Consider the following 16,417-nt stretch of genomic DNA (forward strand, 5'->3'; position numbering starts at 1 on the left):
TTTCCTCATCTACTATTTGGTTACCTAATGGTAGAGTTCATACAGGAAAGGCATGACACTTGCTTGGTATTTTAGTCAACCAGTTTCAAGATAAAAAAATTGAATCCCTACCATCTTTTGAATGTAACCAATTTTTAAAGATATTATTTAATAGCTTTTGCCTTCATATTTTATACTATCTATAGATCATTACTAATTAAAAATAATGGTGATACTGTTAATACAGTCTACCATTTATTGAGTGCCAGAGGCCACTCTGTGCTAAGCATTTTATTACTATGTGCCAAGCATTTTATTACACACTTTTTTTTGAGACAGGGTCTTAGTCTGTCACCCAGGCTGGAGTGTAATGGCTTGATCTTAGCTCCCTGCAACCTCTGCCTCGTGGGCTCAAGTGATCTTCCCACCTCAGTCTCCTGGGTAGCTGTGACCATAGGTGCGTGACACCCTGCTCAGCTAATTAACTTGTTGTTGTTGTTGTTGTTGTTGTAGAAATGAGGTCTTAGCACTTTGGGAGGCCGAGCTGGGCGAATTGCTTGAGCCCAGGAGTTTGAGACGAGCCTAGACAACATAGCGAGACCCTGTCTCTATATAATAAAAAATAAAAGAAGAAATAGGGTCTCACCATATTGCCCAGGTTGGTCTTGAACTCTTGGGCTCAAGCAATCCTTCTGCCTCGGCTGCCCAAAGTGCTGGGATTATAGGTGTGAGCCATTGTGCCCAGCCCTTCAGACACTTTTATACATTATCACAGTTCCAAATGCTAAAAGTTATTTATACATTTATTATTAACACCTTTAACACTGGTTAACTCCATCTGTCTACCATCTAAAACATAATTTCATTTAAATTTATTTCTAATTATAGTTCAGTAACGATAAACACCCTCCACTTAGTTAGGTGATGTTAAGTCATCTGTAATTAAAGTAAATCAGAACACATTTATTTTACTTGCTGCTTGCCCACAGATTCACTGCTCCCCTTTTGCAAGTGTGTTGTGCCTGCTTCTAACCTTTTTAATATGTAAGATGAATCCATCCCCTAAAAATTAAAAATCATAGAGAAATTCAATACAGCTTAAAGTGATTTATTTAGCTTTGAATCTGATAAAAAGGAGGAGAAATAGGTCATGAAACTGAAAGAACAGGGAATGGAAAGATTCACTTGGGAGGGACCCTAATGAGAACTCGATGTTGAAAGGTAACAGTTTGGGTGAGGAAGTTATGGCAATATGGGAAACAAACCAACTACAACTAAATTTGACATGAAGGGAAGACAGCAATGGCCTTTAAGGAAAAGAGATGTCTGATAAATACAGAGAAAGTCACGTCTAGTACAATATTACAAAATGAAAGTGAGTGATTTTTAATATGATTTTCATTGAGCAAATCATATGATGACTCCAAGTTCTCACATGGCTCTTTCTCACAATCTGTCAGATGCCTCCAAAGGCCCTGAGGTGATATCTACAGGATAAAAATATTCACTTAAATTAGTGGTTTTCAACACTGGCTGTAAAACAGAATCATACGGGGGTTCTTAAAAGACTGATGCTACGGCCTTATCCCAGACCTATGGAAATGGACTCTCTGGAGGTGAAAACCAGGTATATGTAATTTTTTAGCTGCCCTAATGATTATAATGTACAGTCAGGGTTGGGAACCAGTTGGGTGATTTCTATGCAAAAGCTATTTCTATTTGAAATATTTTTCTGGACAAGCAATTGACATCTCTGTAGTTCATATTTTACCATTTTACCATCTTTTTATATAACTTGCTACTGTCCACTCTGACAAATATTAGTATCTAGTATTTTCATTCTACACATCAAAGAGGAACAAGAGAAGACTTATTCAAAGGGAACAATGAATCAACAGAGTTGGAAGAGAAACCTTTGGTGTATCCATTTCAACATACCACTTCCCTTAAATTCTGTCTATACCTTGTAACCAAGAATTTTGATATATTATTTAAGATCCATCGTATTTTTCTTTGCAAAGGTAAACTGGCCTCAAAAAAGTGGATAATATTCTAACATGGGAATGCAAAACCATCATGCCTGGAAGATCACTGCATCAATGTAAGAGGCTTTGGGATAAGAGAGGGTAAATACTGGACAGTGAGAACATTTTCAAAGTAAAAAACTATAAACATTGGCAATATTTCATACTAACCAGAAATGGTTACTCCCAATACATTTTTCTTATGCTCTAAATATTTTCTTACAAATGGCTTAAGCTGTGCGTGTGTGTTTGTGTGTGTGCATGTGCACACACAAATGCATAGGCTCTGAGCTTATCTCCACAAGATCTTGTTTAGGGCATTGCCACCTTGAGTTTGCTTTGCTAGTACAGAAAAATTTCCCCTGCTCTGCTAGTTCTGCAACTTGCTGTATCCAGAATTGTTTTGTGTATTTTACCCCCAAGTGCAACGCATGCAACCTGTGTCATGCCCACCTGTGTCAAAACATTGAGTTGTTCCATAATATGCTCTAAAGCATCAGTCAGAGCGAGAGGTATGCTCCTTTGACTTTCGCAGGGGAGGTCACTCATGTCTTCTGTTTTCTTTTTTGTGGTTGTTGGCGAACATTCTGGTGACATTAAGGAAGGGTTCAAGAAATATCCACAGGCCTCTTCACCCTTGTCTGGCAGAGTTCTACCACTGGTTTCTGTTGTCTTTAATGTCACAGAAAATGTAGGAAGAGTTATATTTTCCAAACTTTAAAATGATATATATAAAAGTTTAAAATTTCCTCTTCTAAAAAGCTCAGGCTTACATTGAAGATTTATCCTCAACTATAATAAGTTATGGAAATTACTATAATTAAATAAGGAATTATTATAATTCTTATAATAAGGAAACAAAGCTAACAGTGAATAGAGACAATTTCCTTGACTTTCTTTTCAATGAAACACACTTTTCATACACTGATCTGAGGGATCTACCATTAAAAAGATTGTTAGATGCAGTTTAATTCTTAATTTAAAAACAATATTCATATCTATTAGGATGACTATTATCAAAAAAATTAAAAATAACAAGTGTTGGTGAGAATGTGGAGAAATTGAAACACTTGTCCATTGCTAGTAGGAATGTAAAATGGTTCAGCTGCTTTGGAAAACAGTTTGGCTGTTAGTTACCCCCAAAATTAAACATAAAATTACCATATGATCCAGCAATTCTACTCTTACATATACATCCAGGAGAACTCTGAAAGCAGGGACTCAACTGGATACTTGTACAGCAATGTTCATAGCAACATTATTCACAATAGCCAAAAGCTAGAAACAACGATAGATGAACATATACACAAAATATGGTATAAACATACAATGAAATATAATTCAGTCATAAAAAGGAATGGAATTCTGATACATGTTATTAACATGGATACATCTTGAAAACATGCTAAGTAAAATGAGCCAGACACAGAAGGACAAACACTGTGTGACTGCACTTATATGAGGTGCCTAGAATAGGTAAATTCCTAGAGACAAAAAGTACAGTAGAGGTTACCAGGGGCTGGAGGTAGGGGAAATGGGGAGTTATTGCTCAAGGAGTACAGAGTTTCTACTTGGGATGATGAAAAAATTCTGGAAATAGATAGTGATGATGGTTATAAAACACTGAATACTGTGAGTATACTTAATGCCAGTGAATTGTATACTTAAGAATGGTTAAAATGATAAATTTTACATTATGTATATGTTACCACAATAGAAAAACAGAAAGCCTTCCATATGGCAATGAACAATCCAAAAATAAAATTAAGAAAATAATTCCATTTACAATGGAATAGCATAAAAATATTTATGAAAAAAGTTAACAAAAGAAATGTAAGGCTGGGTGGGGTGGCTCAAGCCTGTAATCCCAGCACTTTGGGAGGCCAAGGCAGGCGGATCACCCAAGGCCAGGAGTTTGAGACCAGCCTGGCCAACATGGTGAAAGTCTCCAATAAAAATACAAAAATTAGCCAGATGTGATGGTGCATGCCTGTAATCCCAGCTACTTGGGAGGCTGAGGCAAAAGAATCACTTGAACCTGGGAGGCAGAGGTTGCAGTGAGCCAAGATCATGCCACTTCACTCCAGCCCGGGTGACAGACCAAGGCCATGTTTAAAAAAAAAAAAAAAGAAAAGAAACGTAAGACTTGTGTACTGGGAACTATTATACAAACCATCATTGAAAGAAATAAAAGATCTAAACAAATAAACATCCCATATCCCAAATTTATGAATCAAAAACCTTAATATTATTAAGATGGCAATACTCCCCACACTGATATGCAGATTCAGTGCAAACCCTATCAAAATCCCATTTATCTTTTTTGCAGAGGTTGATAAGGTGATCCTAAAACTCATATGGAAATGCAAGAAACTCATAACAGCTAAAATAATATTGATGAAAAAAATGTGAAGGGCTCATACTTCCAAATTTCAAAACTTATTGTAAAACTATAGTAATTAAGATAGTGTGGCACTGACATACATATAAATCAAAGAAACAAAACTGAGAGTGCAGAAATAAACCCTTCCATTTATGGTCAGTTGATTTTTGACAAGGTTGCCAAAACAATTTAATCAGGAAAGAATTATCTTTTTAACAAATGGTGTGGGGAAAACCCAATATCCACGTTCAAAACAATGAATTTGGGTCTCTACCTCACACCATCTACAAAATTAACTCAGAATGGATCATAAACGGCTGGGCATAGTGGTTCATGCCTGTAATCCCAAAGTGTTAAGAGGCGAAAACGGGAGGATTGCTTGAGGCCAAGAGTTTGAGATCAGCATGGGCAACATAGGGAGACCCCACCTCTACAAAAAATAAAAAAATAAAAAACTTAGACAGGCATGGTAGTGTGTGTCCGTACTTCTAGCTACTCAGGAGGCTGAGGCTGGAGAATGGCTAGAGCCCAGGAATTTGAGGCTGCAGTGAACTATGATGGCACCACTGCACTCCAGCCTGGGCTACAGAGTGAGAAACTCTGTCTCTTAAAAACAAAACAAAACAAAACGAAACCAAACCACATCCTCAAAATGATCCTGTTAGTATCACTTTGAATTACTCAATTCCTTATGACAGAAAAAAGCTAAAACTGTACTGAAAACGTTCAGAAGAAAGGCTCCTAACAATCACAGATCCTGAAAGATCAAGTTAACATAAAGGATTTTTAATGCTACTCAGTCGTACTTAGAAGCATCTATGGACCAACCACCTATTCATGCTCTGAGCTAAAGGAACTAGGAAGACAACATCCAGCACTTATCTACATGGGTCTGCAGCTACTGAGCTGATAGCAAGGACTAAAATGGGAGCACTGTAGAGGTGAGTATGGAAATACAAAGGATTCTCTAAGAAATCTTGACTCATGATCATAATCTGCATTCCTGATCCTAGACCTCACTCACTGGGAACAAAATATAGATGTCCATGTTCCACAACCATCCTCACCCCCAAACAAATAGATCCTGCTCAAAGAACAGGCTTTAAAAAACAAACAAACAAATAAACAAACAAAAAACATTGCTTCTGCTCTGCCTGCAATGGCTTTCTCTGCCATCCTAGCATGACTGCATCCTTCTTGACCTCCAAACTTCAGCTTAACTGTCCCATCTTCAGAAATGTAGTGCTTGTCCTGACTACCCTACTGAAGCTGGACCTTCCATTCTCCAGCCTGGCATCCTGATGCTTTCCTCTGTAACTGACCAGAATTTGTATTTATATATTTGCTGCTTGTCTATTGTCTGTCTCCCTCACTAGACTACTGTGTTTACTCTTCTCATCACTGTATCCGTTGGATCATTTCTAGTACTTAGTAGAAGCTTGAATATTTTTGAAAATGTTAACCACTTATATACAGATTTTTTTTTTTTGAGACGGAGTCTCGCTCTGTCGCCCAGGCTGGAGTGCAGTGGCGCAATCTCAACTCACTGCAAGCTCTGCTTCCCGGGTTCACGCCATTCTCCTGCCTCAGCCTCCCGAGTAGCTGGGACTACAGGCGCCCGCCACCACCTCCAGCTAATTTTTTGTATTTTCAGTAGAGATGGGGTTTCACCATGTTAGCCAGGATGGTCTCGATCTCCTGACCTCGTGATCTGCCTGCCTCGGCCTCCCAAAGTGCTGGGATTACAGGGGTGAGCCACCGCGCCCAGCTGTATACAGATTTTATTACTGCTCTCACAGATGGAAACCAAATTATCTATAACCAAGACAGTTTTTTTGAAAAAATATGCATCACAACATACCTAAGTATGTATATACATGGCCACAAATATTGTTAATCATATTGTAATAACAGCTTCAGCCCTTCTTGGAAAAAGGCCCCAATCTAACAAATCAGTCATTGAACTCTGGAGGTTTGCAGTCAAGGTCGTCAGTATAGAAAGGACAATAGGAAAATTGGCAAAGATAATTTAAGACCATAGACAATCTAAGCAATAAAAGAGCTCCAATAGGTTTTCTTGTTTGGGACCAGCAAAAAATACACTATTATCATATGACATAGGAAATGAAAGAAAAAAGGGAAAAGCATATGGGCAGAGAGAAAAAAGGGTGCCAGCTCTCCATCCTACAACATTAGCCAACTGACATCTCTCTCTGTCTCTCAAAGGTATTGAAACCTAGGTATTAGAAGATACCTTTCTGCCAACCAACCCTGTCTTTACATCCTGTTTATACACGAGAAGAGTGAGATGCACAGCGTGGGGGAGGTTCAATACATTCCATTCATAAATTTTTTTTAAAAAGGTACAAAAGGAAAAACATGGTGTTTAAGATTCTTGGCTGATAGAAGTCCAGCAAGTGAGTCTGTAGTACCTGCTTCTCTCAGCACATTGAGATACTCTATTTCAAAGGTGCTAATAATCAGTTTTGAGTAAATACTTACTGAGCATCTATCTATACATATTATCATACAATGATAAATATACATATGGTATGATGCCCGCTCTCAAGAATTCTCTGTTGTGATGAGAGAATTCAGACTGGGCAGGGCCCAAATCCCCCACAATGCCTGGCTCATCTCTGGCACTGCTGAATGAGCATGAAATAAACAAGCAGACAAAACATAAGCAAACACATGATTGTAAGACTGCAGAAAAAACAAATGCTTTGGTAGTTCATAAAAAGAAGAAATTATATCATGTTCTCATTTCCCACCTCTTACTCCTATTGCTAACACTGTGTGATACAGTGAAGCAATAGTAATACAGTCATTGATTGATCCTACAAATGAGGACCTCCTATGGTAGGCATTAGAACTACAGCAAAGAACAAGTCAGACATGGTATCTTCCTTCATGGAGCTTACAATACTCTGGGGAAGTACTTTATCAAAAAGGATGGCAGGGCAATCACTACCTTTAAGTTCTTCTTTGGATAACCCCATGATTGGCATCTCAAAGATGGGAAATGCAGCCTCACCAATGGCAAAGAATGAATCTAAGGGCTGAGAAATCCTTATCTGTATGGGTCAAAAGACCTCACTTTTTGCCTGAACAAATGAAATGGAGTAAAAGATACAGATCTGACTGATGCAAAGAACTATGAAAGTCCTGAGAACTGAATATAAAACATATCACATCCTGGGGACAAATGACTCTTAACAGGTTCTTTAAACACCATGGTTAATTTTAATGCATACATCTTCATTTGTCACTTATTTTTGAGGACGAATTGTTTTAATGCATCAATGAAAACTGAAAATTTTGGCATTTCCAAACATATTTTTATTAGAAAATTAACCATTCAACAACATAACCATGGTCCACACATCTAAACTATTATTATTTACATAATTAACAAAGGAACATTCAAAATACTGTGATGCTCAACTACATGGGAAAGTTCATACATTATATCTACTCCCCTTCCTCCTTTCCTCTTCTCTCCTTCTACTATCACCCTTTCCACCACCCACCCTCTGGGCTGGCGAGTCAGAATTAATCACTAGTGCCATTTCGCTCCCACAAGACTTCGTGCCATCAGTAGAGGATTTCTCACTCCTTATTATATTTGTGTTTACATATCTGTATTCCCCATTAGATTATGAACCCTTCATGTGGGGTCAATAACTTTATCATCTCAGGTGCTTGGCATAGCACATGAGACATAGACAAAGCTCCACATTTGTTGAACTGAATTTAATTGACTGTCCTGCATCAGCTGAGCCAATCACAAAAAATTAAGTATTAGTAATTTGATAGTATTTGGAGAGAAATATCACCCCCTAAACTAATGCCATTTTCTGCTAAAAATTACAATCTTAAATGCCTCCTCAGAGGTACAGTGAGGAAAAAATGCAAGCATATATTATCTAACTGCAAATCACTGGTAGATTTTTATCCCCTAAAGGCATACTTGATAGCTTCTGGCTGAATAACATAAGGATTTTTCTGAGAAATGTGAGTGCAAAAGTAGGCATTTCACATGTAAAGATAATCAGTGACTTGAACTGTAGATATACATTCAATCAGTTAGTTAAAATAAGTTAGTTTTGGTTTACAACTAACATTTCTACTCTTGGTTTAATTCTGTAAGTAGAGAACAAAACACATAAAAGGCAGAAAATATCTAAGCCAAAGTGAGTTTCCCATTATTGAAGGTTCTAAAATAAACTTGGGAAGGTCATTTGTCAGAGATATTGTGAAAGATATACAAACATCAAATCAGAAAATTCAACTGAATGCCTTTTAAAGCCCTTTTTATTCCTCATGTTCTGAGATTTTTAAATCACCACACACACACACACACACACACATACATGTATGTATAAAACGTCTTCCTGAAATAGACTAGAATAACAACACAAAAAGCCTTTTGCCTTGAACAAAAATAAAAGCAAATATTTTTCAAAGAAAGAATATATCATTTATTTTCAATGATAAAATTTAGAGTAGGGATTGGAAACTTCAATAATCTCTACATAAGATCTAAGATAATGAATACATGCCATTTGTTCAAGCAAAATTATTTTATTTAGCACCTATGTGCCAGGCAAAATTCCAGGTGCCAGAGATACAGGACTGTGTTCATTTCCTACTGCTGCTATAACAAATTACCACAAACTTAGTGGTTTAAAACAACATAGATTTATTGTCTTATAGTTTTGGAGATCGCAAGTCCAAAACAGGATTAACGGGGCTAAAAACAAGGTGTCAGTAAGCTGCATTCCTTCTGAAGGCTCTAGGAGAGAATCCATTCCTTGCCTTTCCAGCTTCTAGAGGCTGTCCACATTCCTTAACCCATGGCTTCAACACTCCAATAACTGCTTCAATTGTTATATCTTCTCTAATTCTCCTGAATCCCTCTTTCCCTATAAGGACCCTTGTGATTATATGGGACCCGGCCAGATAATCCAGGATAACCTCCCCATCTCAAGAGCCTTAACTTGGCCGGGCATGGTGGCTCACGCCTGTAATCCTAGCACTTTGGGAGGCCGAAGTGGGCGGATTGACTGAGCTCAAGAATTTGAGACCAGCCTGGGCAACATGGTGAAACCCTGGCTCTACTAAAATACAAAAGAAATTAGCCAGGTGTGGCGGCATGCACCTGTAGTCCCAGCTACTCAGGAGGCTGAGGCAGGAGAATCACTTGAACCTGGGAGGCAGAGGTTGCAGTGAGCCGAGATTGAGCCACTGTACTTCTAGCCTGGGCAATAGAGTGAGACTCTGTCTCTTAAAAAAAAAAAAAAAAAAAAAAGCCTAAACTTAATCACATTTGCAAAGCCCCCTTTGCCATGCAAGGAAACATTTTCATAGATTCTGGGGATGAAGACATAAACATTTTTGAGAGCAATGGTTGTTCTGCCTACCTCAAGGAGTGAATAAACAAGAGGCCCTGCTATCATGGTTACACTCTAGTGGGTGAAGGAGAAAAGTAAATATGTAGATATGTGATGTAACGCTAGGTGACAAGGGTTAGGAAGAAAAATAAAGCTAAGCAATGTGCTGTGTTATGATGTAGCTACGCTGACGCAATTTTTTATGGAGAAGTGGTAAAGAATAAATTTTGGACATGTTATATTTGAGATGCCTATTAGAATTTCAAAGGGAACAGTCATTAATACAATTGGAAATATATGATTCTAGATTTCTGTGGAGAGGCTGGGTCTAGAAATATAAATTTGGGAGTTACTGGCATGTAGATCTTTTTATCCATGGGTCTATGATCACTAGGAAGGAGCCAAACGAGAGAAGAGTTGCAGAGACTTTAGAAGACAGGAGCAGGAAAGGTGACTGGTGGCCCTTGAGGTTGAAGACTACTGGCCCAGAAGTCAAGTGAGGAAAGAGCTTCCAGGAGGAAGGAGTGATCACCAGGATCAAGTGCCACAAGGTAGACCGAGATGAGTCCTTGGGACCCTGACATGAATGGAAGAGTGAGGATGAATGCTTGATTGGATAGCACTCAGAAGAGTGCAAAGTGAAGAAATAAAGACAGTGAATCTAAGCAACTCTTTTTTTTTAGAAGACTTTTGCTATAAATGGGGAGAAGAGCAATGAGACAGGAGCTGGAAAGGGATGAGGGGCCAAATGAGGTTTTCATTTATGAAGATGAGAAATATATCACAAATGTGTGCTGATGGAAAGAGCAAGCATAAAGAGAGCACTGATGACACAGGAGAGTGAGGGGATAACTACTCGATCAATGGGCTGGATAGACAGTGCTGAGTGCCCATGGAGCTTTGTGTAAATAAATTTATGGTGAGACCAGCCAAGACGGCTGTCTAGTCAAATCCAGCCCCTTGGGTGTAGGTGTGAAGGAGCCAGAGAAACAGATTTAACCCAGGTTGGCATTTTTCTAGGTGAGGACAACAGAGGGAGAAAGGGACAAGACCATGGATGTAACGATGGACCACAGAATGTAAGTTGGGTAAAGGAGGCCCAGACACAGGGAGCAGGCAGTGTAAAGCAGGAGGCTTGCTGGATGGACGCCTTTCTGGGGCTGACGAATTACCAAAATGCGAGGACTAGAAGAGTGTTGGCCAAAGAGTGGGAGGCTTTACACTAAGTTTGCCATCAGCACAAAGGACTCGGATAGTCACAGAGTTCATCTGAGAATCTTGACAAAGAGGATGACTGCCTTTCAGAAGTGACTCAGAGTTTTGCTCTAAATTTGGTTCATTTTTTAAGATCAAAAGCCAATGTTGACTAAGGAATGGATGGATCCATTAGGGAAACAGAAAAAGGAACTGTAGACTCACCCAGATGGGGCTGTCACAGGACCACAACAAAGAATTCATTTTCAATTCCTAACATTTTTGAAAACATAGGCTGTTGATCCTGAAGGAAAAAATGACAATTTTCTGTCTTCTGAACAGTGGATTATGTATCCTTGTAGGAATATACTCATCTGATCAAGTCTGATTGACTTAAAAGTATGACTAGGATATAATCAAAAAATGTCATGTGAAATTTTGTCCTCCAAACTAAATTTGCTGAGTTAAGACTTGTTTGTCCCTCAGGAGAAAACATACATCTTTTACTCAAAGAAAGAGCCTTCAGCTTTGGGGATAAGATTTTATAGAGGACTTTGCTTTTTCTTCTTGAGACCAAATTGGAAATTGCATTTTTATCAGAAGACTTGAAAAATACCATGTAGCTATCAAATGAAATATCCAAATGATTAATTCAGTCACCTTGGAAAAGACAGCTGAGGCTACAAGTCTACTGTCTGTCTTTGTTTTTAATCTTTATTATAATCTCTAGAGAAATCTACTAATTTTGAAGGCATTAGTGGGTAGTATACAGCTAGGACAAATGGAATCTGTACAAAAATTTCCTTCTATGTTTCACTTCTTACATGATTAAGAAAACACAAACCATCAATTCCTCAAAGGAGGATCTACTTCCTAATGCTGTATGAGACACTGCACCAGACGGATCTTAATTAATATAAAAATACTAACCAAAATTATCTGGGAGTAGGGGATAAAATGGGTAACAGGTAGTGATACAGAATTAGTGTTCTCTCTTCTAATATTAAACTAAAAAGCCTACAAGTGCATGATATTCCCAGTACTCCAAATGAACATAACACCAACTTGCTGCATAAAATTCCCTGCAAACTCAAAAGGGAAAACAAGTAGCCATTACTTCTTTTGTAAACTGTGCCATTACACTTCGAAGGGCATTCAGAGTAAGGGATCCATCCTCATTATCTGTTCCATATCAAATTCAACAAGAATCTTTTATACAACATGCTAAAAGAATAGGGCAAAGATCTATAGTTATCTTTCACACTGTTCAACAAACCCCAAAGAAAAAAATTAGATATTTTCAGATGTAGTTTTAAAAGGGATGAAAGATTTTCATTTTCAGGCAGCTGAGTGAAAAATATATTTAATACTTTTTTTAAAAAACTTAGCAGACAAAGATCTATCATGTATTTTAAAAATCTGGTTCCATTGTTTTACTGGATGAAAAATGATTTCCTAACAATAATATAGGAAGCCAATCTAACATCAAACAATTAGATCTATGAAATTAATAAAAAATATTTAACCCTATGATAAAGATTATATAACTGGATACAGTTGAAAAACTGTGGCATAAAAATCTCCAGGAAGAATGACATTCTTTTTTTTTTTTTTTTTTTTGAGATGGAGTCTCTCTTTGTCGCCCAGGCTGTAGTGCAGTGGTGCCATCTCGGCTCACTGCAACCTCCGCCTCCTGGGTTCAAGAAATTCTCTTGTCTCAGCCTCCTGAGTAGCTGGGACTACAGGTGCACGCCACTACACCCGGCTAATTTTTGTATTTTTAGTAGAGACTTTCACCATGTTGGCCAGGCTGGTCTCAAACTCCTGACCTCAGGTGATCCACCTCCCTTGGCTTCCCAAAGTGCTGGGACTATAGGCGTGAGCCACCGTGCCCAGCCACAATAGCATTCTTAAATTGTTTATGAGTAGAGCATCAAATCCTTCATTATAAATAACAAAAAAATAAGATTCTACGATAACATGATGCAGTTTAAGTATTTTTCCTCCATATATTTTCATGTTTAAAATCATGTAGGTGTTTTCCTCCTTTCTTACTTTGCTGGTAGAAGAAACTCAGAAAGCAAAGATAATAAAAACAATGGCTATGTTTATATAGAAAGATTTTTTTTTCTATAATTACCATGGGGAAAAATGGCCCACCAAAAATAACATTCAAATTTAACCATAAAATTCAAAAATACTTTTCATAGATGCCATGAGTCAAAGAGAATATGAGCTAGATTCTTTTAATTTATAATCAGAATGATGAAGAATTATGATAATATATCTTTTCTCAAACACACATATGCATGTGTGTGTATGAACATACTCACAGATGAGTAAGCAGGAAGTTTTTTTTTGTTTGTTTGTTTTTTTTTTTTTTTTTTTTTTGAGACACAGTCTCACTGTGTTGCCAGGCTGGAGTGTAGTGGCATGATCTCAGCTCACCACAACCTCCGCCTCCCAGGTTCAAGTGATTCTCTTGCCTCAGCCTCCTGAGTAGCTGGGACTATAGGTGCACACCACCATGCCCAGCTAATTTTTCTATTTTTAGTAGAGACAGGGTTTCACCATGTTGGCCAGGATGGTCTCGATCTCTTGATCTCTTGACCTTGTGATCCACCCATCTCGGCCTTCCAAAGTGCTGGGATTACAGGCATGAGACACCGTGCACGACCGCAGGAAGTTTTTAAAGAGGAAGTCATGATACCACTAAAGCATTTCACTACATTATGACATACTTTATATGAAACAAAACCCGTTATGTTTCATAGCCATTAAACATGATGGGCTTTATCCATTTAAAATTTCAGTCTCAGAATTTACCGAATAACCAGCATGATTCAAATAAGCATTCTTTGCTGGGCACAATGGCTCATGCCTGTAATCCCAGCACTTTGGGAGGCCGAGATGGGTGGATGACCTCAGGTCAGGAGTTCGAGACCAGCCTGGCCAACGTGGCGAAACCCCATCTCTACTAAAAATACAAAAATTAGCTGGGCTTGGTGGCATGTGCCTGTAGTCCCAGCTATTTGGGAGTCTGAGGCAGAAGAATCACTTGAACCTGGGAGACGGAGGTTGCAGTGAGCCGAGATCGCTCCACTGTATTCCAGCCTGGGCGATGGAGCAAGACTCAATCTCAAAAAAAAAAATCAAAAAAACAAACAAAAAAACCCCCAAAAAACAAAAAAACAAATAAGCATTCTTTTAATGATTCCTCTTGATAAATGAGGTGCGATTAATGTAGATCATCTCTTTATGATAATCATTATCACATACTATGGAGCAGCAGTTTAGGGGTCACCTGTGGGACCAAGTGTCTGAATCAATTAAGTCAAGATTCTCAAATCTAGATTTCTGTACTGGATGCTCCACTCCCAAGCCCTGTCTCTTCCTGTCCTAATAAGCAGTGCCATTATCCAGCCAGCAGCCAAAAATTTGAGAGATATTCTTGACTCTTCCCTCTTCTCCCATGTACAATCAGTAAACAGAACTTACTGACTCTTTCTCTTCAAAACCTCATGAGCCAGTCTCCTCTTCTTCATCCCCTATGCTACAGCACTCGATCAGACAGTTGTCATCTCCTGTCTGGATTACTATTACAATTGCCTCCTAATCCTCCATGCCTCTAGTTTTACCTCCCTCCAACCCCTCCTTTTTCACATCTCCAGAATAACTGTTCTGAAATCCAAATTTGCTTTTGTCACTCTTCTGGCTGAAAATCCTTCACTGGTTCCCCCCAATTCTTAGGGTGAATCCAAATACCTCCAAAAACCTCCAAAACACATTTGAGATCATTCACAATCCATCCTCATCTTCTCTCTCTTGTCCCTCAACCTCACGCAATGCTGAGGCAAACCTGAAATGTCCAGTTTCCTGAATTCACTCCCTTCTCAGGGCTTCTTGATTTGTACTTTCTGAGCTCTGTCCTCGTTCCTCTTATTATCAGGCAAATTTTTAAAGAATCAGCTCAAGTTATCACTCACTTTTGGGAAGCTGTATCTGTAACTTTTCTGTCTTCCACTCAAATTCTCCAGGTACATATTTGACCCCCCACCCCCACCCCCACTATATAGTTTCTTTATTTAAACACTCCACTAATTACTCCCATAGCAAGTTAGGCCCATATCATTATTATTGAACTTGCTCTTTCATTTGTACATTCTCATTGCTTGGTATATAACAGGTACTCAATAAATTTACTAAATAAGATTTTAAAAATTGGCCAGGTGCGGTGGCTCACGCCTGTAATCCCAGCACTTTGGGAGGCCAAGGTGGGTGGATCACCTGAGGTCAGGAGTTTGAGACCAGCCTGGCCAACATGGTGAAACCCCATCTTGACTAAAAATACAAAAATTAGCAGGGAGTTGGTTGGCCTGCAGTTCTAGCTACTCCAGAGGCTGAGGCAGGAGAATTGCTTGCTCGAACCTGGGAGGTGGAGGTTGCAGTGAGCCGACATTGTGCCACTGCACTACAGCCTGGGCGACAGAGTGAGAAACCGTCTCAAAAAAAAAAAAAAAAAAAGATTTAAAAAATCGATTATAGCTGACTCCTTTTCTCACTCTTCCCTCTACTCACTTTTCTACTCCCTTCATACTGGTTCGCATCTGTATTACTCCATTTAAAAAGCTCTTCAGGCCGGGTGCGGTGGCTCATACCTGTAATCCCAGCACTTTGGGAGACCGAGGCGGGCGGATCACAAGGTCAGGAGATCGAGACCATCCTGGCTAACATGGTGAAACCCCGTCTCTACTAAAAATACAAAAAATTAGCCGGGGGCAGTGGCGGGCACCTGTAGTCCCAGCTACTCAGGAGGCTGAGACAGGAGAATGGCGTGAACCTGGGAGACGGAGCTTGCAGTGAGCAGAGATAGCGCCACTGCACTCCTGCCTGGGCGAAAGAGTGAGACGCCGTCTCAAAAAAAAAAAAACAAAAACAAAAAAGCTTTTCAAAAGGTTACCAATAATCTCCACCAAATTATCAAACATTTTTCAAACTTTCTCTGGACTTTTGGCAATGCTGACTCTATTGTCCTCTTGAAACTATCCTCCTTCCTTGGCTGCCATGACACCATACTCTTTAGCTTCCTTGTTACCTACTAGTCCTTCTCTGCCTTATTTGCAGGCTTACCATCTTTCATCAGATCATTTTATTACAATTCCTCAGGGAATAGTCCCAAACCCTCTTCTGATTCTATACTTTCTACTCAGGCAATTGTATCTATGGTTGCTATTTCAATTATCACATACATGCAGAATACTCACTCATTCTTGTTTCCACTCTAGACCTTTCCTTTAAGCTACAGATATGTATACACAACTGCATGTCTGATAGGTACTCCTGGAGGTTTCAAAGGAATGTCAAACTCAGTATGTCCAAACTGGAACTTGAAATCGCAAATTTGGTCCCCTTAGGAAATCCCCTATTTCAATGAATGGCAT

The 16,417-nt window shown here is 38.9% G+C and overlaps 1 protein-coding gene across 10 annotated transcripts in view; it reads right to left on the reverse strand.

Annotated features, from left to right (window-relative positions):
- The window catches only part of POC1B (POC1 centriolar protein B), a 122,134-nt gene that overhangs the window by 19,316 nt on the left and 86,401 nt on the right, over positions 1 to 16,417 (reverse strand). For 5 of the 10 annotated variants that reach the window (XR_009208857.1, XR_009208856.1, XR_009208859.1 and 2 more), the window contains 2 exons: positions 2,457 to 2,675; positions 1,013 to 1,466 (listed from right to left, as the gene is read on the reverse strand). The exons of 2 other annotated variants lie outside the window; for them this stretch is intronic. Coding sequence is in view for 2 of the 8 variants with exons in the window: in XM_032170882.2 (XP_032026773.1) it covers positions 2,457 to 2,675 (219 nt within the window). In the remaining 6 variants the exon portion in view is untranslated. Of the gene's footprint in view, positions 1 to 1,012; positions 1,467 to 2,456; positions 2,676 to 16,417 lie in introns of those variants that run through there. 3 more of the 10 variants (XM_032170882.2, XM_032170881.2, XR_009208860.1) reach the window with 2 other exon arrangements.

This window comes from Hylobates moloch, unplaced genomic scaffold (assembly GCF_009828535.3).
Source record: "Hylobates moloch isolate HMO894 unplaced genomic scaffold, HMol_V3 SCAFFOLD_12, whole genome shotgun sequence".
NCBI lineage: Eukaryota > Metazoa > Chordata > Mammalia > Primates > Hylobatidae > Hylobates > Hylobates moloch.